General features: G+C 58.6%; 3 protein-coding genes across 7 annotated transcripts; 1 reads left to right on the top strand and 2 right to left on the bottom strand.

The window, feature by feature from the left end:
• Positions 1–1,111: 1,111 nt before the first annotated feature.
• Positions 1,112–6,360, bottom strand: ACY1 (aminoacylase 1). 3 transcript variants are annotated; one of them, XM_045992268.1, is made up of 16 exons: positions 6,073–6,360; positions 5,880–5,922; positions 5,584–5,695; positions 4,870–4,934; positions 4,694–4,798; positions 4,246–4,340; positions 3,657–3,733; positions 3,474–3,563; positions 3,320–3,376; positions 2,925–2,998; positions 2,791–2,840; positions 2,537–2,681; positions 2,367–2,435; positions 1,652–1,731; positions 1,452–1,512; positions 1,112–1,369 (listed from the first exon to the last, which is right to left on the bottom strand). In XM_045992268.1, exons 3-16 carry the CDS (start codon positions 5,675–5,677, stop codon positions 1,205–1,207), a joined length of 1,227 nt encoding a protein of 408 aa, XP_045848224.1. In that variant the 5' UTR covers positions 5,678–5,695; positions 5,880–5,922; positions 6,073–6,360; the 3' UTR covers positions 1,112–1,204. The 3 variants fall into 3 exon arrangements, with proteins under 3 accessions (XP_045848224.1, XP_045848223.1, XP_045848225.1); XM_045992267.1 differs by lacking the exon at positions 5,880–5,922 and having other exon boundaries at positions 6,073–6,213; XM_045992269.1 differs by lacking the exon at positions 5,880–5,922 and having other exon boundaries at positions 6,056–6,134.
• A 1,511-nt stretch (positions 6,361–7,871) lies between these two features.
• Positions 7,872–14,928, bottom strand: ABHD14A (abhydrolase domain containing 14A). Of its 3 annotated transcripts, none has more exons than XM_045992274.1 (5): positions 14,179–14,308; positions 10,224–10,435; positions 9,931–10,046; positions 8,428–8,663; positions 7,872–8,223 (listed from the first exon to the last, which is right to left on the bottom strand). In XM_045992274.1, exons 2-5 carry the CDS (start codon positions 10,415–10,417, stop codon positions 8,041–8,043), a joined length of 729 nt encoding a protein of 242 aa, XP_045848230.1. In that variant the 5' UTR covers positions 10,418–10,435; positions 14,179–14,308; the 3' UTR covers positions 7,872–8,040. The 3 variants fall into 3 exon arrangements, with proteins under 3 accessions (XP_045848230.1, XP_045848229.1, XP_045848231.1); XM_045992273.1 differs by lacking the exon at positions 14,179–14,308 and adding an exon at positions 12,892–13,566; XM_045992275.1 differs by lacking the exons at positions 9,931–10,046; positions 10,224–10,435 and having other exon boundaries at positions 14,179–14,928.
• On the top strand, positions 13,891–18,103 carry ABHD14B (abhydrolase domain containing 14B). The gene is made up of 4 exons (XM_045992277.1): positions 13,891–14,035; positions 14,938–15,173; positions 16,398–16,639; positions 17,031–18,103. Exons 2-4 carry the CDS (start codon positions 14,963–14,965, stop codon positions 17,208–17,210), a joined length of 633 nt encoding a protein of 210 aa, XP_045848233.1. The 5' UTR covers positions 13,891–14,035; positions 14,938–14,962; the 3' UTR covers positions 17,211–18,103.
• Positions 18,104–19,154: the final 1,051 nt, after the last annotated feature.

Genomic DNA, 19,154 nt, shown 5'->3' with positions numbered 1-19,154 from the left:
GGTAGTTTGGCCCAGCCTGAGGTCATCAGGTCAGGTGGCTTCCAGTGAGGCTTGTGTTCTAATCCCCATAATGGCATGAAGACTCCTTTCCCCTGTCATCTTGCTGCAGTCTGAAGAGGGAGGCCAGAACCCAGGTCAGGGGCTTCAACTAGGCTTAAGGTCACAGCCAGCTTGCTATCAGCCTCTAGTTCCCACATGGCGCCTCCCTTGTATAGAAAGAACAAGTCCCTAGTTTTCGCATCTCAAATCTTGATTCTCATTACCTACAAACTATGTGGCATTGGGCAAGCTATTCTAGCAGAGCTTCTACAGGGGCTCAGTGAAACCTGGGAGCTGGCCGAAGTCCTGTCCTGGAACGAGCAGCGGCTGGAGGCCACAGAACCTGGCTGTGGACTTCCCTCTGACCACAACTGGAACTTTGAACCCCAGCCCTCCCTGTCTCACCCCACACCTGCGGAGGTCCAAACAGGACTGGATCAGATCAGTTAGAGGAGCCATAGTGACTCTTGGTCCTGCCTGGAGCCCCACTGAGCAGGGCTGACAGAACAAAGCCTCACTCGTGGGCCATTCAGCACACACTGATCCCTGCCCGAGGTGTAGGGACCCTCAGATGAACTGACCTGGTCCACCAGAGCTCCTGTTCCTCTGTGACTCATGCTCCCAACACCAGAGCAGGGGCTACACCCCCTTGCTGTCATCCTGAGGGTCTGACGAATGTTAGCAGTCGTGGCTTGCCAGCTCTCCCTCTACTTGCCCCACATCTGGCAGGGCACAGCTGGCCTTCAGCTCTAGTCCTGTCTCAGGATCCTGAGTTGTTCCCAGAAAGCCAGAAGTGTTTACCTGAGATCCATGCTTTGGTTTCCTCCTTAGAATGGTGTCCCCGACCTTGTAAGTCAGATAGAGGTGTAGTGGCCACTGAGAATAGGAACTATGGTTCCTTGATGCTGGGCACAGACATGGCTGGGTGGTACTGGATGAGTGTGCTGTAGGGCACAGAGCAGCATGGGGTGGTAGGGAAGTACCCAGAGCCAGGCTCAGTTTTACCGTCTGTGAAATGAAGATGGGAATCGCATGGCCCCAGAGAAATAACAGAATCCCTGCTCCATGAATGTCCTTTTTCTCAGTACTGCAGAACTGGCCCTGTCCACACGCAGACTTTATTGTTGAGTGTGGGGCCCGGGGTAGAGGTGGGGGAGCCTGGGACTCAGCCGTCGCTGGGCAGGGCAGGCACACTAGCCAGAGCAGGCAGCAGCCGCGTGTATATGTCAACCCCACGGAGGAACACGGCCTCGTGCAACCGTTCATCATGGTCGTGCAGCAGCACAGGTGTGCGGTTCATGGGTGAGAAACCCAGCGCCGGGACCCCCACCTGCAGGGGGGCAAGGAGAAGCTATGAGGAGAAGGGCCAGCATCCAGGACCACCCCCTGCCCACCCACTGCAAAAAGCTCACCGCACGGAGGTAGCGGCTATCGGTGGCAGCAGGGAAGATCTCTGGCTCCAGAGTGAGCTTCCTGCAGAGGGAAGAGCCTGGTGAATGAGGAGGCAGAGAGGGGAGAGGGTAAGGGAGAGACTGAAGGGGCAAAGGAAGGTGGAAGGGAGGTAGGAGAAGGAGAGAGGAAAGGGGAAGAGAAAGGCTGCCCATGTGCTCACATGTCCTTGCAGACCCCGCTAAACGCTGCCCACCAGGGGTCTGAGTCATCAATAGATGTCACTCGGGGCTCCGTCCACTTCTGGAAGGGGGGCAGGGTAGCAGGATCAAGACAGGGCCTGGACATCTTGCCCTATTCTTCACAGGCTACTCTGAGCCTGGCCTAGGTACACCCCCACCTACTCCCACCTCCCACCTCCCACCCTGGCTTCCACCCACCTACCCAGATAGCCAGCTGGCCAGTCCAGCCACAGGTCCTCTTTCAGTCCCTTAAAGGCCACAGGTCTGGGACCTGCCCTCCCTCTACTTATTTCCTGTCCAGCTTTTCTATGCTAGGTCTCTTCCTCAAAATGGCTCTCCCAGACCTCTCAGACTGGCTGCTTGTTACAGGTTCTCAGAGTGCGGGGTCCCACCCCTTCCTAAACCAAGTGTGTTCAGACTCATATAAAAGTAGTAGTATATAAATGTTTAACTGAGGTCTATTCGTCTCTTCATGCTGTAAGAACAATGAGGCCATGAGCTGTGTCTAATTTCACTCCTACGGTATCCCCAGCACTCAACAGTGACCTGCACCGTGAATGCTTATTGAATAAAATGTGTCCCTCACAGCTACAGACACCCAGATGTAGCCGAGCACCCACTGCCACCAGGACACACGCCCAGCAAGCCCAGGCCCCCCAGTTCCCACAGCATCTGACCGTGGGTCCCAGCTGATACCTGAGCAAACTCGAAGGTGACCCCCTCACCAGCTGCCCGGCACCAGCCCTGCAGCTGCTCCTCGAAAGCCTGTGAGAAGGGAGATGAGCTGACCTCTCCGGCTTTCCCTGAGCCTCCAGCCCAGGACTGAGGACCCGGCTCCCCGCTCCAAACCCAGGCGGAGGAGGCACCTTCAGGTCCACGTCTGGTGCCACACGGAAGTCAAAGCTGGCGCTCATAGTTGCAGGTACCACATTATAGGCCACGCCGCCCTCTAGCTTGGTCAGGTTCACGGAGGTCACAGCCCCTGCCTTCAGGTGGGGGTCTGACCGCAGCCTGTGGTGGGGGGCGGGCAGGGGCGGCAGGGGGAACAGCAGATGAAGAGCCTCCCTTCTCTGGCAGGGTCGCTGCCCAGACCCCCATCCTCTTTCCCAGGCTGCCTCACCTCTGCCTCTCCTTCTCCCGGAAAGCCAGGACTGAGCTCACGACCTTGTGCTAGGAGAGTGTGAGGTCAGATGTGAGTGTGGCCCTAGGAGAGAGCCTCGGGATTCCCAAACTCCCTCCCTATGTGCCACGCACCAGCTTCTCTGCTGCCGTGTCCTCGATGAAGCGTGAGCTGTGGCCTGGCTTCCCGGTGCTCAAGACCCGCACCCCTGGGAGATGAGGGAGAAGGGGGTGTCTTCAGCATGGGAGGGGCTGGAAAAGTGACCAGCCTGGGGGTGGGCCCCAGCCTTCCCCTCATCCCAAGCTCATCTGGCAGGGTTGTTCTCCTTAGAATACAAGGTGTAGAGCTGGCTTCTGTCCATGGGTGGCTTCCCTCAGAAGCTCAGGAAGGAGAAGCCCAGGTAGAGAGGGGCTCTGGGTTCAAGGCCTACTCAGGCCCCGACATGCTGCATGACTCTTGGGAGGCCCCTGGCCCTTCTGGCCTGGCATCCCAGTGCACAATGACACCCTCCCTCCAAGCCCATACTCACACCAGGGGCTCCGCTCACTGTAAAAGACAGTAAAGGCATCGGTGGGGTTGGCCAGGCCTGGGGAGGGAAAGGGGATTCAGAGGGTGGAGTGGCCCAGCCCCTAGCAGCCTCTCCGTCCCCTACAGGCTGCTCAGAGGCCTGCCAGCCTGTTCACCTTCATCCAGGGCAAATCCAGCCCTCAGGGCCTGGAACTCGGGCCGCCGTACAAACAGCTCCATGCCTTGGTGACCCCCAGTTTCCTCGTCTGTAAAAGCAGCAGGGACACGAGATGAAGGATCTGTCCCTATCACCAAAGCCTCCTGCTTCTGAAAAGTGGCTCTCTCCAAGCCACTCCTACCTGGCATGAAGGTCATGTGGATGGTCCTGGGGAAATGGTGGCCCTCAGCCTTCAGCCTCCTCACAGCCTCCAGGTACCTGAGGGGCAGTGACAGGGTATAAGCCAGGTGCTGGGGGAGCCACCAGATATTTGGGTGGGCAGGCTGGAGCCCCGGGCCCCTGCAGCCTGCTCTGCCACAGCCTGGCAGGGGACTCTGTCCTTCAGTCTCCCTATCCATGTCAAGGTGATAATTCCTGTTTAAGATAAGGGGTCAAGGGCACCTGGATGGCTCAGTGGGTTGGACCTCTGCCTTCAGCTCAGGTCATGATCTCAGGGTCCTGGGATCGAGCCCCACATGGGCTCTCTGCTCAGCGGGGAGCCTGCTTCCTCCTCTCTCTCTACCTGCCTCTCTGCCTACTTGTGATCTCTCTCTCTCTGTCAAATGAATAAATAAAATCTTAAAAACAAACAAACAAACAAACAAACAAAAAGATAAGGGGTCAAGGTGTTCCTTGGCCTTGAGGTTCTCCAATTGCACCCACACCAGACCCTGGGTCAATTCAGTGAGCAGAAGGGGCACTGTGGGGGACAGGAAATGGAGGACACTCACTGGATGCTGACACACTTCATGTCCTGGGCGCCCCTGGCGTAGATGTAGCCCTCAGCATCCTTGAAGGCCTCAAAGGGGTCATGACTCCAGTGTTCCTGGGGCAGAGATGAGAGGAGGGACCCAGCCCCAAATTTAGTCATTAATCTACTCTGCTCAGCTGTGCCCCTGATCTAGAAGCCTACCCTAGGGTTGGGGTGACAAGTGGGGTGGTGAAGGGGACAGAAGCAGGCTGAAGAGTGCAGCAGACTACAGTCCCTCATCTCTGCTCCTGCTGCTACCCCAGGCACAGAACCGATCCCTGGGCAAAGGCTGCCTGAACATAGTCGTGTCCTATGAGATCAGGAGTCAGTTTCAAGACAAGCCCCTGAGGCTCCCTGGGGTCCAATGGGGGGGGGTCTGAGTCATCTGTGTACCCCAAGGCCTGCACTGTTCCCCACACCCCACACACCTTGAAAACAGGCACCACGTCCGTGTGAGAGTTGAGTAAGACAGAGGAGAGTCTGGGGTTGGTGCCCGGCCACGTCAGAATGGTCACCACACGTCCAGGTGCCACCTGGAGAGGACAGGAAAGTGAACGGGTGCCCCAGGACCACTTCCCCTCCCCATGACGGGCCCTAGGCTCACCTCCACTTTCTGACAGCCTAGGCCCAGCTGGCAGGCTCTCTCCTCAAGGAAGGCCACGGCAGGCCCTGGAGATACAGAGAGTCTTGGGGCTGCTTCTGCTTACCCACACCTCCCCCCAGCCCAGGCAAAGCTGGGGGTACATCCAGAGAGGGGAGCCGATCCTGAAACAGGCCGCTGGCTCCACAGTGCAATTCCACACCCCTCGGGGACATGTGCATTTCTGTCTCCAAGAGAGAAGATATCTTTGGCCAGTCAGTGACCCTTTGTGGAATGTCAGGTGGGAAGTCCATAGTTAGAAACAGGAGTGATTGCTCTCTTCCTTAAGGATGGGAAAACTGGTGCACAGGCATGAGATTCACCCGATTGTCCCAGCTGGTAAATACGGGACAGGGGTTTGGACCCATGTCCACAATTCCCAGCCACCAAGCTTGATTTCCTAAGGGCTGTAGTCTTTGTCCTGCCCCAGCAGGCTTCTGGAGCTTCTTCCCTTGGAGCTGTCCGGTCTCCCCTCCCCGTGCTCAAACCCAGGGCAGTGAGGCGAAGTTGTTCCCGAACCAGCCACCAGTCCGCTGACCTGGGGAACGGCTACGGGCGTGGAGGTGCCAGTTGAGGCAACAGAGTGGGACTCAGCTGGGTGACAGTGGCTGGAGTCTGTTGTAAGGCAGTCCCCGCCCCGGGACCCCACCGCAGGCCCTGGCACCGCCGCGTTCTCACCGTAGTCCGGCTGGGGCTGGACCGTGCGGATGCGCAGGTACTGGCGGAAGAGCGTCACGGACGGGTGCTCGCCCTCGCGACCCTCGCTGGCCATGGCGCTACGCGCGGTGAGCTAGGGGGCAAAGCGAGTGGCTACCTACCCTTCCCAGCCGCTGCGGCCCGGTGGACTCCACCTTCTCACGCCCCTGCCCCAGGGCGTTTCTCCGCACGTCCCACAGGGAGAAAAGACCCCCTGTTTTCGGAGCCCCCATTCTGTTTCAGGACCTGTGCTGGCCGCTTTCAACACATTTCCGTACCGAATCCGCCAAAGAGCCCCGGGAAGTTCGTGCCTCTGCATGCCTACTTTACGGACAGGAGAAAGCTGAGGCTGAGAGGTTCAAAGACAGCTAGAGGGTAGCTGAGCCCCCTACCCTCCTCAAAAAAATTCTCCCAACTGCCCGGATTTTATGCCATGTAACCCCAGACCCATTACCCTCTCCGGGGTCCCACCTCGCTCTCTGCTGGTCTTGGGCCGGCAACTGCTTCTCAGCGCCAGGCCCGGACTGCGGCCCAGGGCTCAGGGTCCTGCGAGGTCGAGGGCTCAGAACCGCCCACTCCGCCCACCACGTGGCCGGACCGGATCCCGGGGCGGGGCCGAAGACTGCGAGCAAGGGCCACCTACGTCCCCGCGGCCGCGACGACGATGGCGTCTTCGCCCGCCCCAGGTTCAAGCCTCCTCTCGGATTACGGGATCCTGGGACCCTTCCCGGGGGCAGCCGCAGCCGCCGCCGCCTGCTCCGCCCCGGCTGCGGTCCGCTGGCCCCGGCCGGCCCCGCCCCCGCCCCCGCCCCGCAGGCCTAGTCGCTAGCCGCGGGTGGTCCCGTCCGGGGAGGGCTCCACCTCCCGCAATCTCCAGATTGGGGGAAGATTCCGCCGGAAGAGGGGAGAGCGGATACTGACGCGGGAGGTTGCGTCTGCCCGCTCAGGCGCCGCTCTTGGGGTACAGCGCTACAAAGTCCTGCCAGAGCTGGACCTGTTTACTCCCCCGTCCCCTCCCGCGAGTCTCTTTACTTCTCCCCTTGCCGTGTCTCAGCTCCTTAGGGAGATCCCCGCTGATTGCTTCAGCCCCTTGTGTGGACAGGTTTTTGGTCAATAACTGTCCCCTGTAAGTTCCAGAAGGCTGGCTGCTCCATGTACCCGCAGGATTCTGTCGCTGGCGGGGGGTGGGGGGGTGGGGGGGTGGGCACAGACGTGTCAGAGCGGCCGCCGGACACTTGCCAGGAACGGAGGATAAAGGGGTAGAGGAGAGGCACATGTGTGACTTCGTGTGAGATCATGCGAGTGTGCCACTGTGGGAGGTAATCCGACAGTGTGTATCAGCGTGCACACAGCGTGTGGCAACGCGAGTGTGAGATGTGGCTGGTGTGGCAGCATCTGTATGACAGAGGATGTCATGGTGAGAAGATGGAACCAGACGGCTGTATGATCATGTGAGAGGGGCTGAGCGGCACAAGAGTGTACATGGGGCATACTCTTGGCTGACCCTGTGCCAGGCTCCCTGGCTCTCCTGCAGCCACCAGAGAGGGAGGATAAAGAGGCACAGGTGTCCCACTGGCCACCCCCAGGCTGCACACAGTTGTAGCTGCCCACGTGGGTGCCTGGGTGTCCTTTGTACTCTCAGCCAGTTCTGCCCCCTGCTATAGGGGCTGAGTCAGCGTGGGGAGAGGCAGGGCTGAAGACTTCAACCTTTGTGTCCCAAGGAGGCAGGCTGGGAGGGAAGGGGAGGGGAGGAGGTCCGTCCCAATCCTCCTGGGGTTTAAGTCTGATCTGCTTGCTGACCCATACATACCCAGGGGCAATTAGGCTTGGCAGTTCACCACCAATGCTGTGTTAATTGTTAAACCACATTCCCCACTTCTATTCCTACACATCCTTTGGCCATAGGTACCGCATTCCTGACTCACTGGCATGATGGCCAGACCCTGGATTTCCCACCAACCCAGTGGTCACACGACAGCAGTAACACCCACTCGCCCAGACCCCCACAAGCCCCGTGAGACCAAGTGCTCCATATACCTAGACTGAGTCAATTTTAAAACCAAATTTTGAGCCAGGTATTACCATCACGCCCAGTTTACAGGTGAGGAAACTGAGTCACAGAGTAGTGAGGGCAGCTAGCTAAGAAGTAGACCATCTCAGGCTGCTGAAGCCTCCCTCCAGCTCCCAGCCCCCAAGCAGTCCCGGACCTGCCTCTCACTCCCACCCACCTGCTGCAACCCCAGGAAACAGGACCTGCCACTCCCCAGACATGACCAAAAAATTGTTTTTTTATTGTGCCTGTGAGATGAAATGAGAGGTCCCGACTGGGCCCCACCCTCTGGCCTCCGCCCTCCAATCCCAGGGGCTGCCTCCCTGGTGGGGCACTGGTCCGGACTCTCCCAGCTCAGGCCAGGCCTGGGGCCTGGTCAGTGGGTGAATTCAAGGCAGGCGGTCAAGGAAGGCCAAGAGCACAAGGTGGAAGTCTTGCGGCTTGTGGAGGTAGCAGGCGTGGCCTGCATCACGCAGCTTCACCACAGAGTGGTTGGGCAGGTGGCGGAGCTGCCGCAGTGACTCCCGGGCCAGGATACGGTCCAGCTCCCCATACAGGATGAGAGTCGGGGTCTGCAGGGCAAGGCAAGGGGCTGTGATCCTGGGGCCTGACGACGACTGACCCTCTTGCCACCTCCTTAGGAAATCTTTCCCAAACACCCCACCTCTTTCTATCCAGATGAAGCCATGTGTCCTCCAAGTGAGACCTGAGTCTCTCCCCCCATGACTCGAGCCAGGGATAGGAAGCTGGACATTTGGAAACCCTCCTTCCAGTACCTTCACGGCCCAGAATTGTTCCTGGGTGTAGTTCTGGGTGGAGGCGGGTGCAATGGGCACAAATCCACGCAGCTGGTGGTGGCCTCGGATCAGGAAGGGCAGGGCGTAGCGGCCACTCAGAGAGGGGCTCACCAAGACGGCATTGTGCACCTCCAGGTCTCGTAGCACTCGCTCCAGGAGCTCTGCCCGCCCTGCCTCTGTGCTTGCCTCCTTGGAAGGTGCCGAGTTCCCAAAACCTGGGAACAGCAGGAGGCACCAGCTGAGGGAGGCTGGAAAGGAACCCAGGACTTCCTGCCAATCAGAGTGGGGGAAGGAGCAGAGGCACAGGGCAGCACAACCCCCAAACTTCCCGGAAGCTATTTTAGGTAACAGGATAGGTCCAGTAGAAAAGCATCTTTTGGGCGCCGGGGTGGCTCAGTGGGTTACGCCTCTGCCTTCGGCTCAGGTCATGATCCCAGGGTTCTGGGATCAAGCCCCACATTGGGCTCTCTGCTCCGCGGGGAGCCTGCTTCCTCCTCTCTCTCTGCCTGCTTCTCTGACTACTTGTGATCTCTGTCTGTCAAAGAAAAGCATCTTTCACTCATTACAGTGGCAAAACTAAAAAGACTGACAATACGCAGTGTTGGGGAAGATGTGGGGAAATGGGCACTTTCATCCATGACTGATGGGAGTATAAATCCATGTCGCATTTTTGGAGGGTAAGGTAATATTGTCAACATTTTAAAAAATGTGCATCCTTTGACCCATCAATGATTCTTGGTAGCTACCCTATAGAAATTATTGCCTCCACGCTCAAAGAAACATGTCCAAAGTTGCTTCAGCTTCATGCCTCAAGCATTTCCACTGACGCTGGAAACTCTAAATCAACTTATGTATCTACCAGTGGAGGAATGGGCAGATGTTCATAGTGACTGGCCTGCTCTATGAGATATGGTATAGGGGGAGAAAACCAGGCTGCAGAGAAATTTGCTAAGCCGACAGGACACGAGTCATGTTTCTACCCTCACCACACAATCCTGAGTATTGTCTGTCTTTCTACATATGGAAATGCCCGGGGGGACCCCCTGGGCACCCCCAGACTGCTGGGAGAGAAATGTTGGAATGGGTCTCTGAGGTCGTCACTCTCTCTTGGTTTTTAAGGACAAGAATGATAGCATAAATCATGTGCACATCTAAAAATCCGAAAAGATACCTAGTTTATCATAAAAAGTCCAGTGAGATCTCTCCGCGCAAGCTCTTGGGAAGTGAGTCACGTTTCTATTTGCTCTGGGACATGCCACCGTCCACATTCTAGTTTTCAAGGTAGAAAATAAAGACACAGACCTTCTAGCATTGCCATCTTGTGTTGCGACCTGCCACTGCTTGTCCAGACGTGGGGTCCAAATCCCCCCCAACCCAGCCACACCGTAAGGCTTTTGTACCTCTCCAAATCCTCCCTTGGGAAGCTGCCCCTTTGTGCCTGCCGGATGTTGCCTCCCTAGACCCCGGAGCGGGGGCTCTCACCTGGGAGGTCAAGGGCCACGGCCCGGTAGCCCCTCTGCGCCAGCAGCTGCAGCGTGCCCAGCTGCTCCCACGTGTGCGAGTTAAAGGCCTTTCCGTGGAGCAGCATCACCTCCACCCTGTGGGCACACAGGGGAGTGTGTGTCCTCGGGGTCTGGAAGTGGGCCGCCCTTCTTTCTTTCTAGGCTTCTCCCACTGCCCTCCCAGGCCCTGAACACCCTGAGTTGAACTGGGGTCCCACACAGGGACTCCCCTTGGACCTAGTCCTTCCATTACACCCTGAGGTTAGCACCCACCTGCGTGCCCGGTGGAGCGGCAGCACCTCGCGGTAAAAGATGGGGGAGTTGCCAGGGGTGAGACCAGCCAGGATTGTGACATTGGGGCCTCCCCAGAGCCAGGAGGTCTGCTCAGGGGGGCCTGGCAGCCCCACGTACAGTAGCAGCATGAGCAGCAGGCCCAGGCCCAGCAGGGCTACCTGGGACCGGCTCATGGAAGTCTGTACCACAGTCTGGAGGAGAGGAGAGGAAGAAGAGGCTGGGGCTGTGTCCTCACCAGGTCCCCTGGACCCCACCCCCAAGCCCTACCCAGAAGCCCTCAGCTAAAGGAAGAGCTCAGCCCTTGCCCTTTGTCTTGCTCCAAGCAGGGGTTGAGGGTTCATATCCAAAAAGTCCACACATGCAGGGGCAAGGGCTCAGATACCCGGAAGCCTGAGAAGGAGCATCTGAGATCTTTCTGGAGACACACAGATGCTCAATGACCACGATCATCACTGTGCCAGCTAAAACCAGTGCTTATGACAGCCAGGTCCTGTGCTTGGCCCTTCCCATATGAGGACTCACGAATCCACATAAGAACACTGGGAAGCAGATAGGATTATAGTTCTCTTGCAGATGAGGAAACAAGCTCAGAGAGGTAAATTCTTTTGCCCAAAATGCAGAGTAGCAGGTAGAGGAACTGGGACTTGAACCCAGAACTGGGCTGCTAACCACCAGGCTACACTCAGCTTGCCAAGCAAGAAACCACGGGGCTGGGAGGTGAGGGGTGAACTGGAGCTTTGCTGGTGGACAGAGTAGTCAGAGTCATCAAAAGTGAAAGACTGGGGATGCCTGGGTGGCTCAGTCGGTTAAGTGTCTGCCTTCAGCTCAGGTCATGATCCCAGGGTCCTAGGATGAAGCCCTGTGTTGGGCTCCTTGTTCAGCGGGAAGCCTGCTTCTCCCACTGCCTGCGGCTCTCCCTGTTTGTGTTCTATCACACAAATAAATAAAATCTTTTAAAGAAAACAAAAAGGGAAGGACTATGTGTAAAGCCTCATTTCACAGACAGCATGTTTAGAAATGGTTCTTTTCTTTTCTTTTTTTTAAATCACACTGCATACAATAGTGCTTAAATCAGAATGTGTCTTCCAATTGATGGAAATATTCAGTGCTTTATCTCAGCTGATACTAAGTGGGAGGAGGGCTCATGGAGAACATCTGGGATGGAGAAAGGCTGAGGCATGAACAGATGAATGGAGGGAGGAACATGGTACATCTAGAAATGGAGGCTGGAGTGATGAAAGCTCCCCCACCCGACGGACTCTTGTAGTCTGGGTCCTTTTCCTGTCCAGAGGACAGACATCAGGACCCAGGACACAGACAGAAGGGTTAGCCCTGCTTTTGAGACTCTGCCTTGCAACTTCCTGGCTATGCGTCTTCAGCTTGTCAGTAAAATGGGGAAAAGGATCACCTTGCATCAGCCCTTTCAAGTTTCCTGTGATATTTCAGGAATACAGTGGATTTGACCCAGGGCTGTCCTGTCATCATTTCTCCGGCCTAGGATGAGTACACCTGCCTTATTCCTAGATTCCAGTGAACACATCTTTATTGGGTGCCAAGTGGGTGCTGGCCCAGCTGGAAACATATTGGGCACCACTCTCCTCTCCTGGGAGCTTCCATGGTGTTTCCCAAGCCCCCAGCCCCAGGCTCCCAGTCCCGGGGTGGGTGGGCAGTGGCAGCCCTTCTGGTGCCAGTGAAGAGCCAGGAGCTTAAGGAAGGAAGGGGCCGCTTTTCTGACCAGGAACAGCAACCTCCAGAGCAGCCTGAGCCTAGGCTCCCACCAGTGGGAGGATCCCCGCGGACCTCTCCTTGTGGCAAGCCTGCTGCGAGGGAGAGGCGGGACTTTGGCTGTTGCCTTGGCAACCTAGGCAGCTGGTGCACTAGACCATGGTAGGGGGAAGCTAGGCGGCAACTCAGCATGCACCAGACAAGCGTGGGGTCGGGTTGGCTGTACCCAACTTAGGTCCTTGGCATACGTGTGGACAATGACACACAGGTGTACACGCGTGCACACAAACATCCAGTCTTGTCCCCACAGCTTTTCTTTTACACAAGCTATTCCTGGCACAGCAGGTACAGGCAGATACACTTGGCCTGTGAGCAAGCGATCCCTTGAATTACGTACCCTCAAAACCAGCCACACAGCCAGCCATCAGGAAAGCAGACGGACACACACACGCATACACACACACACGCTTTCAAAATCATGCAGACCCTCAAATTGCCAGCACACAGTCATATACACAATCCCCAAACTGCTCCTGCATACAAGAAACACGCATGTACAGGCAAACAGACACACACAGCCTCAAAAATACACACGCACACGTAGCTACACACCCGCAAAATCACGTACACAGAAATGCGCACAGCAGACATACACAGACACAGGCGTACAGACAGACATCCTCCTCAACGTAGGCACGTAGAAACAGACACACCACATCGACACACGTATATCCAGACCCCCGAGAAAACACGCAGACCAAAGCCTGAGCAACACACACTACACCCTAACACAGGGACACTCGCTGCCCCCGCAGCGGCCCATCCCACAGGACTCTGCCCCAGGGCCCCGGGGGCAAGGGGCGGAGCCAGGACGGCCCGCCCCCCGGGCACCCAGCAGCCTTCACTCCCCAGGGACACTCACCGGGCCGACCGGGATCACCGGGCCGGACACCCCAGCGCGGGCCCCGCCCACGCGGAACCAGCAGCCAAACAGCGCCGCGACCATGGCGCTGCCTCCGCCGCTCTGCGGGCGGCTGCGGGGACTAGGCTGCAGAGAGCGCGGCCGGGGAGGCGCGCTTGCGCAGTCCGCAGTCGCAGGCCCCCCGCGCCTCTTAAACCCACGGAGGGGGGCACTCTAGGCGGTGCCCAAAAGCACGTAGGCCCGGCCCACTGTCCCGATTTTCCGGATTGTTCTCAGTCCGAAGGCCAATGGAGAGCCACCGGCTTCTTCCCACCAGGCCGTCTCTATCGTGGGTCAGCCCGTCGTCTGTGCAGAGGGGGTAAGGATAAGGACTGTCTTAAGGCCGCAAAAGATGGGTCAAGCCGTAGCACAGTGTCTGGAGAGGAGGCCTCGCTGTTCAATGTCAGATGTTATAGCCACTTGGTGGCTCCAGGTCTCAGTCCAACCACTTCCCGCACCCCTGCACATACACAGGCACACGCACTCGATCACAGCCCGCGGTGGCCTCTGGGCCTCTTTCACTGCCCTCTATGGCACCTAGCCTGCTGGCGATATGTGGCCAAGCCAGGCGTGGCAGCCAGGCCGGTACAGGGAGGCAGCGCAGGGCCCGTAGGACTCCCTCCGTTATAGACACCCTGACAAACAGGCAACATCACACCCATTCTACAAGCCCAGAAACAGGTTCGGAGACGCTGTGAAAACGGCTGAGGTCACTTGGCTGGACTTTGATAGAACCTCACACTCACGCAGGTCTGGCTTCACCGCCTGCCCGCGCACAACTTTGGGCCTGGGCAGGGTGGGGACGCACGAACCCTTCTCCGCAAGCCGCATCGTGTGCATCTGGGGCAGGGTGCTGGGGCCGCACCCAGCCAAGTGCTTGGAGCACCCGGGGCCGAGGGGTTTGGGGAAACCGAGGCTGCTGGGACAGGAAAGATCTAGCGGCAGCGACGGGCCCTGCAACGGTTTGTGGCCACAAGAGGGCGCCCCGTAGCACGGCCTGGTCTCCGCCCTCGGCCGGGCCACTACCCCGCTTCCCAGTCCCGGGCCGCAGTCGCCGCCCGCATTCGCCTGCTTCTTAACTGCACGAGCCTACGCAGCTCCCCAGGTACCGGCCCTGCGCCCCCCGACCCTCTCTTCTTCTGTCCAGTGAGATCCCACCCCCACCCGACCCAAGTTCCTCCCCTTCCCATCTCGGCTCCCCAGCTCCCCTCCTCGGGTTTGCCCCCAGTCTTCCCGCGTGCGCCTTACCGGGCCCAGCGAGCCAGAACCGAAGTCGGCTGAGGGGACCGAGCGAGCCGCCGCGGCGCCGATGACCGTGCGTCAGCGCGTTGGGCCCCAGCGGGTGGCGCGCCGGGTACTCCGCATTCCTTGCGGGCCGGAACTCCAAAGCCTTTCCCAGCTCTGCGTTCCGGCTTCCGCCTCCGGAAAATGGGTTTTTAACTCCAACCCCGACCCCCTCCGGCCTGCGGTGCCAACCTACAAACTGTAACAGTGCCTTGAAGAGAAAGAGGTCCATAAGCAAAATAGCTGCTTACTGTCGTTTGAGCACTTACTGCGCTCCCTCTGTGCTAGCAACCGTGTCCAGCCTTTCACATACGTGAGCTCATTTAATCCCATCCACCACCGGGAGCTGAGCACTATTGTATTATCTCCATTCGTAGAAAGGGAGAATAACAATGAGGATAACAATAATCATAATGGGAGCTCCATGTATTGAGTTCAAGGGCCGGCACCCTCACTTGTCAATTCTTTTTTTTTTTTTAACTCATTCATTCTTGAGGTAGGTTTTATTGCCACTTATTTCAGAAGAGGAAACTGAGGCCCAATGCCACACAGTTGAGTGGCAGAGGCATAAATAACACCTCGGTCTTCCTCATCTGAAAGCATGTGGAGAGTTCTGGCAGCCTCCTGCAGGCCCCCTTGCTGCTCCCAGAGGGACCCTTGCCCTCTCTGTCCCATCGAGTGGGGGGTTCTGTGGCTCCTCATCAGTCTGGCCTTGGACCGCAGGTGCGTCACCAGTACAGCGGCGGTGATGGCCGGAGTAGAGCTTCATGAGGGCATGACCCAGGTGCAAGGCCAGAGCCTCTTCTTCCGGGAGGCTCGGCCAGGCAGTGGGCAGGCTGCCCGCTTCTCAATTCTGCTATTGCACGGCATCCGCTTCTCCTCCGAGACCTGGCAGAACCTGGGAACGCTGCACAGGCTGGCTCAGGCTGGCTACCGGGCTGTGGCCATGGACCTGCCAGGTACCTCTGGGGCAAGCTTCTGGACCAGGGTTGTGGGGGCACCTCACCGAGGTCTGGGCCCTGGGGCACTGGGAGGACCTTGACAGGGTGCAGTGCCCTCGGCGAGGCCCTTCCAGTTTCTCAGGTCTCGATCCGGGTGTGGTCTGGACACCGTCCAGCTGGTTCTAACCAGGTTGCCCCGGGCGCTGTCTCAGAGGCTCTGAGCCTGCTTCCTCCTCTGTAACGAGAGCTACAGATTTGGGGGGTTGGCCCTAGTGAGAAGGGACTGAGATACGTGCATATGTCGTCGGTACCCAACACCTAAGAATCGGTACTCAGCCAAGTGGAATTAAAATCTTTTGACAGAGCCATTACCGTAGCCTCTGTTGGAAGCCCTAAGGAGTGAGACTGAGTCTCCTGACACATGTAGGGGCGGGGTGGGGCCTGGTGGGTGGCCAAGCCCCCAGTCACCATCCCAAGGACAAAGTCCGGAACTGGGTTCAGTGGTAGGGCAGGAGCAGCCCCAGAATGGCCATCATAACCTGGACTGGTGGGCCCCAGCTCGTGGAGCCGAGTATGAAGGGGCAGCAGAGCTGACCTGCTCCCCTCACAGGCCATGGCTGGCAGGGTTTCAGGGCCCAAGTGTGGGCCTCCAGGCCCAGATGGGATTGGTTCGGACCATGGGTTGGGCTGATGATCTTCCAGGTGAAGGTCTTGAGCTAATCTTTTGGGGGTAGTTGGGGCCTGACTCATTGGAGGGAAGGTACATGCGCAGAGCCAGCTCCTTGACCCCCGTGCACCCTGCCAGCCCTGAGACAGGTGCCTCTTAAGCAGTTAATTCACTTAATTTTCATCACAACCTGAAATGGCAGATACTTTTTCGTCTCCTTTAACAGATGGGGAAACTGAGCATCTGAGAGAGGGGCGAGGAGACTTTCCTAAGGTCGCCTAGATAGTTAAGTGGAAAATTGAGACTTGGCCCCAGCTGTGTTGGACTTAAGAGACCAATCCTTTCCAGGACACTTTATGGCTGGGAGAGGTGGGCACAGACATAGAGGAAAATGCCTCGTGCTTGCCACAGATAGGATAGATCTAGGCTGCCGTAGGAATAAACTTGGGCACCCTGTGTGCTGCTGGAACCTGGCACAGAGAGATTGACCTAGGAGGGCTTCCTGGAGGAAGGGACTGTCTCTTCCATTTTCCCCATTCAATGCTCTTGTCTTTCCCACACCTGTATCCCTGCAGGCCTGGGGCGCTCCAAGGAAGCAGCAGCCCCTGCCCCTATCGGGGAGCTGGTCCCTAGCAGCTTCCTGGCAGCTGTGGTGGACGCCTTGGACCTGGGCTCTCCAGTTGTGATCAGCCCATCGTTGAGCGGCATGTACTCCCTGCCCTTCCTCACGGCCCCTGGCTCCCAGCTCCGGGGCTATGTGCCAGTGGCTCCCATCTGCACTGACAAAATCAATGCTGCGGACTATGCCAGTGTGAAGGTATCCCCATGTGGGAGGCTGAGATGCCCCTGCCATGAGCAAGAAAGGGTCCATCCTGGGGCCTTTCCTCCATTGGGGGCAGGGTAACCGAGGGGTGTCTTCTTGGGGGGGGGAGTGAAACTACCAAATTCTGCCCTTTTGGTTTACTTAGCAACAGATTCCTGTGCCTTGGCCTGTGCTAAACTGTGTGCCAGAGCTGATGAAAATCCATGCCTCTGCCCCCAAGAGCTGGGGCGTCTCCTAGCACCCACTGGGCCAGCTTGTCCCTCCCCTTCATTTGGGGTGGCTCCAGGGAGAGACTGAAGTGGTGGTGGGCTAGAGCTGACCCCCTCTAGGATGTTGGGGCTGGTGTGGTAGATCCCTGTTTACTGTTTTCCTTTCATTCCTCTAGACCTCAACTCTTATAGTATATGGAGACCAGGACCCCATGGGCCTGACCAGCTTTGAGCACCTGAAGCAGCTGCCCAACCACCGGGTGTTGGTCATGGAGGGGGCAGGGCACCCCTGCTACCTTGACAAACCTGAGGAGTGGCACACAGGGCTGCTGGATTTCCTGCAGGGGCTAGCATGAGACCCAGCCCTGCAGATGGGGGTGGCTGCTGGCCTGCCTTGGGCTCTCTCTGTCTCCTTCCTCTCTCCATGGGTTCCTGCTCATCACATACATGCAACAGGTGTGTCTGTCTATCTGGGTTCTTGTCTCTAGGGTCTGTCTTCTCCTTTTCCTCTTTCTCTTGCAGCGACAGACTAAGGAGGTGAAATCAAGAGGAAAAGCCTCAGGAATCAAGAGACGTAATCTGGTGGAGGGTAATCCATTAGATGGGCTTCTCCTATAGGTTTTCCTGTTCCCTCGATCTCCTTCCTCTCCCCTGTGCAGCCTCCCCATCCTGCCTCCAGCCTCTTCCTTGGGCTGCCCTACAGGGCACTCACACCTCCTACTCCTGCCTCTTAGACCACAGATACATCCATGCCCACTTGCATGCTTACCCATATAGAGCCATCCATGTTCCCAGATACGACCCTTCACTCTGGAGCAACCCCATAGGTACAGGCAACTCTGGACTGACACGCACACTATCACCTACAGCTTTGCATTGCATGCATTGCATGCGTTCACACACATGCACTCTTGTGCTCTCACACAAGCATTCACATGGGCACACGCACCCTCCCAACCATGCAGCCCCCCACTGTCCAGGAAGGTGGGGACCCTCCTTGCAGGAGACGCTCTGCCAGGCTTAGGAGTAGCCAGCCCCAACTCCATTCACCCACAGGTTGCAGCTGGCCCCAGACCTTGGAACCTCCGATCTCCCTGCTTTCCCCCTCCTCTTTCTGGGTGCTCCACACCTCCCCAGGTTATTAGGCCTGGATCTGCTCAACCAAGCTTGTTTCCTGCTCTGAGGTTTGGGGGTTGGGGAGACGGAGAGCGGAGAGTGGAGGTCGGTGAAATAAAGTGATGCAATTAGACCCCGCAGGCTCTTGCTGTCTCCGGAGCGCCGCCCCTCCCCCGCCCCTGGGGACCGCCACGGTGGGCCCCTCCCCCACCCTGGCGGGACCAGATGGTCCCCCTGCCCTTTGTCCACCCGGCCAGATGGAGGGGAAGGGAGATTGGATTCCCCTCCCCACCCACCCCCACACACATACACACACACACACACACACACCCAGGTGCCAAGAGACTCAGCTGTGGGGGGAGGAGGAGGTCAGTGGGACCAGGCTGAGCCGATTACGGAGGAGAGGGGGAGGTAGATCTGTTCCCCAAAGGGTACGGTGGGGGAAGGAGAGGGCTTGGGGATCGTACAACTCCCCCCCATTCTCTAGCCGAGTACACAACTGCGCCGCGGCCCTTGCGACCCTAGCCCCCACAAAGGCATTCTGGGGGTAGCTTTGGGAGAATGGCGGGGCGGGGTGCAAGGGATCACACCGCTCTCAGGCCCCTCCTCCAGCCGGTCGGGTAACCTGTCCCGGGCGGACAAGGGCCGGGCTTCGCGGAAGCCCTGGGTGGCTGAGGGGTGCGGGTCTTGATGGGGGAGAGCCCCGCGCGGGGATGGATGGCGCAGAAGCGAGCAGAGCCGGGAACCCGGCTGGGCGGAGGGTCGAAGTCGGGACTCCGAGGGATCCGAGCCGGAGCCGGGCAGCGCGGGGCCTGGCGGCGGGCCCGAGGCCGAGATAGGGGCGCGGGGGGTCGGCGGAGGCTCCCGGCGGGCGGCTCTGGAGGGCGGAGAGCGCAGGGGCTCGCTGCCGGGCGCGGCGCCTGGGGACTGCGGCTGGGCGGGCGCTGGCGGCGGGACCTCCCCGCCGACCCCGGCCCCCAGCTCCCGGCGCCGGGACGAGCTGCCGGGGGAGGGTCGCCCCAACCCTCCCGGAAGCGGCCGCCGCTCGGGGCGCACCGCGGCGCGCGGGGCGGGGCGGGCGGCTGCGGCACTGGGGCGGCTGGGGCGGGCCCGCCGCGCTGTAATCGGATCCGGGGAGGGGGCGGGGAGGGGCCGGGCCGGGCGGGCCGGGGGGTGGTGGGGGG

This window comes from Meles meles, chromosome 20, assembly GCF_922984935.1.
Source record: "Meles meles chromosome 20, mMelMel3.1 paternal haplotype, whole genome shotgun sequence".
NCBI classification, from domain to species: Eukaryota; Metazoa; Chordata; class Mammalia; order Carnivora; family Mustelidae; genus Meles; species Meles meles.
The sequence above is the reverse complement of the archived record's forward strand: the minus strand, read 5'-3'. Positions and strand labels throughout refer to the sequence as shown.

Excerpts from the sequence above, each read along its gene's own strand:
- ACY1 (XM_045992268.1), bottom strand. The coding sequence starts at position 5,677 with ATGGCCAGCGAGGGTCGCGAGGGCGAGCACCCGTCCGTGACGCTCTTC. Across the intron at positions 4,935-5,583 it reads CCAGCCCCAGCCGGACTACG|GGCCTGCCGTGGCCTTCCTT; the intron begins GTGAGAACGCGG and ends CTGTATCTCCAG. Across the intron at positions 4,341-4,693 it reads ACGTGGTGCCTGTTTTCAAG|GAACACTGGAGTCATGACCC; the intron begins GTGTGTGGGGTG and ends TCTCTGCCCCAG.
- ABHD14A (XM_045992273.1), bottom strand. The coding sequence starts at position 12,975 with ATGGTCGCGGCGCTGTTTGGCTGCTGGTTCCGCGTGGGCGGGGCCCGC. Across the intron at positions 10,047-10,223 it reads CCGCTCCACCGGGCACGCAG|GGTGGAGGTGATGCTGCTCC; the intron begins GTGGGTGCTAAC and ends GTGTGCCCACAG. Across the intron at positions 8,224-8,427 it reads AACAATTCTGGGCCGTGAAG|ACCCCGACTCTCATCCTGTA; the intron begins GTACTGGAAGGA and ends CTTGCCCTGCAG.
- ABHD14B (XM_045992277.1), top strand. The coding sequence starts at position 14,963 with ATGGCCGGAGTAGAGCTTCATGAGGGCATGACCCAGGTGCAAGGCCAG. Across the intron at positions 15,174-16,397 it reads TGTGGCCATGGACCTGCCAG|GCCTGGGGCGCTCCAAGGAA; the intron begins GTACCTCTGGGG and ends GTATCCCTGCAG. Across the intron at positions 16,640-17,030 it reads CGGACTATGCCAGTGTGAAG|ACCTCAACTCTTATAGTATA; the intron begins GTATCCCCATGT and ends TCATTCCTCTAG.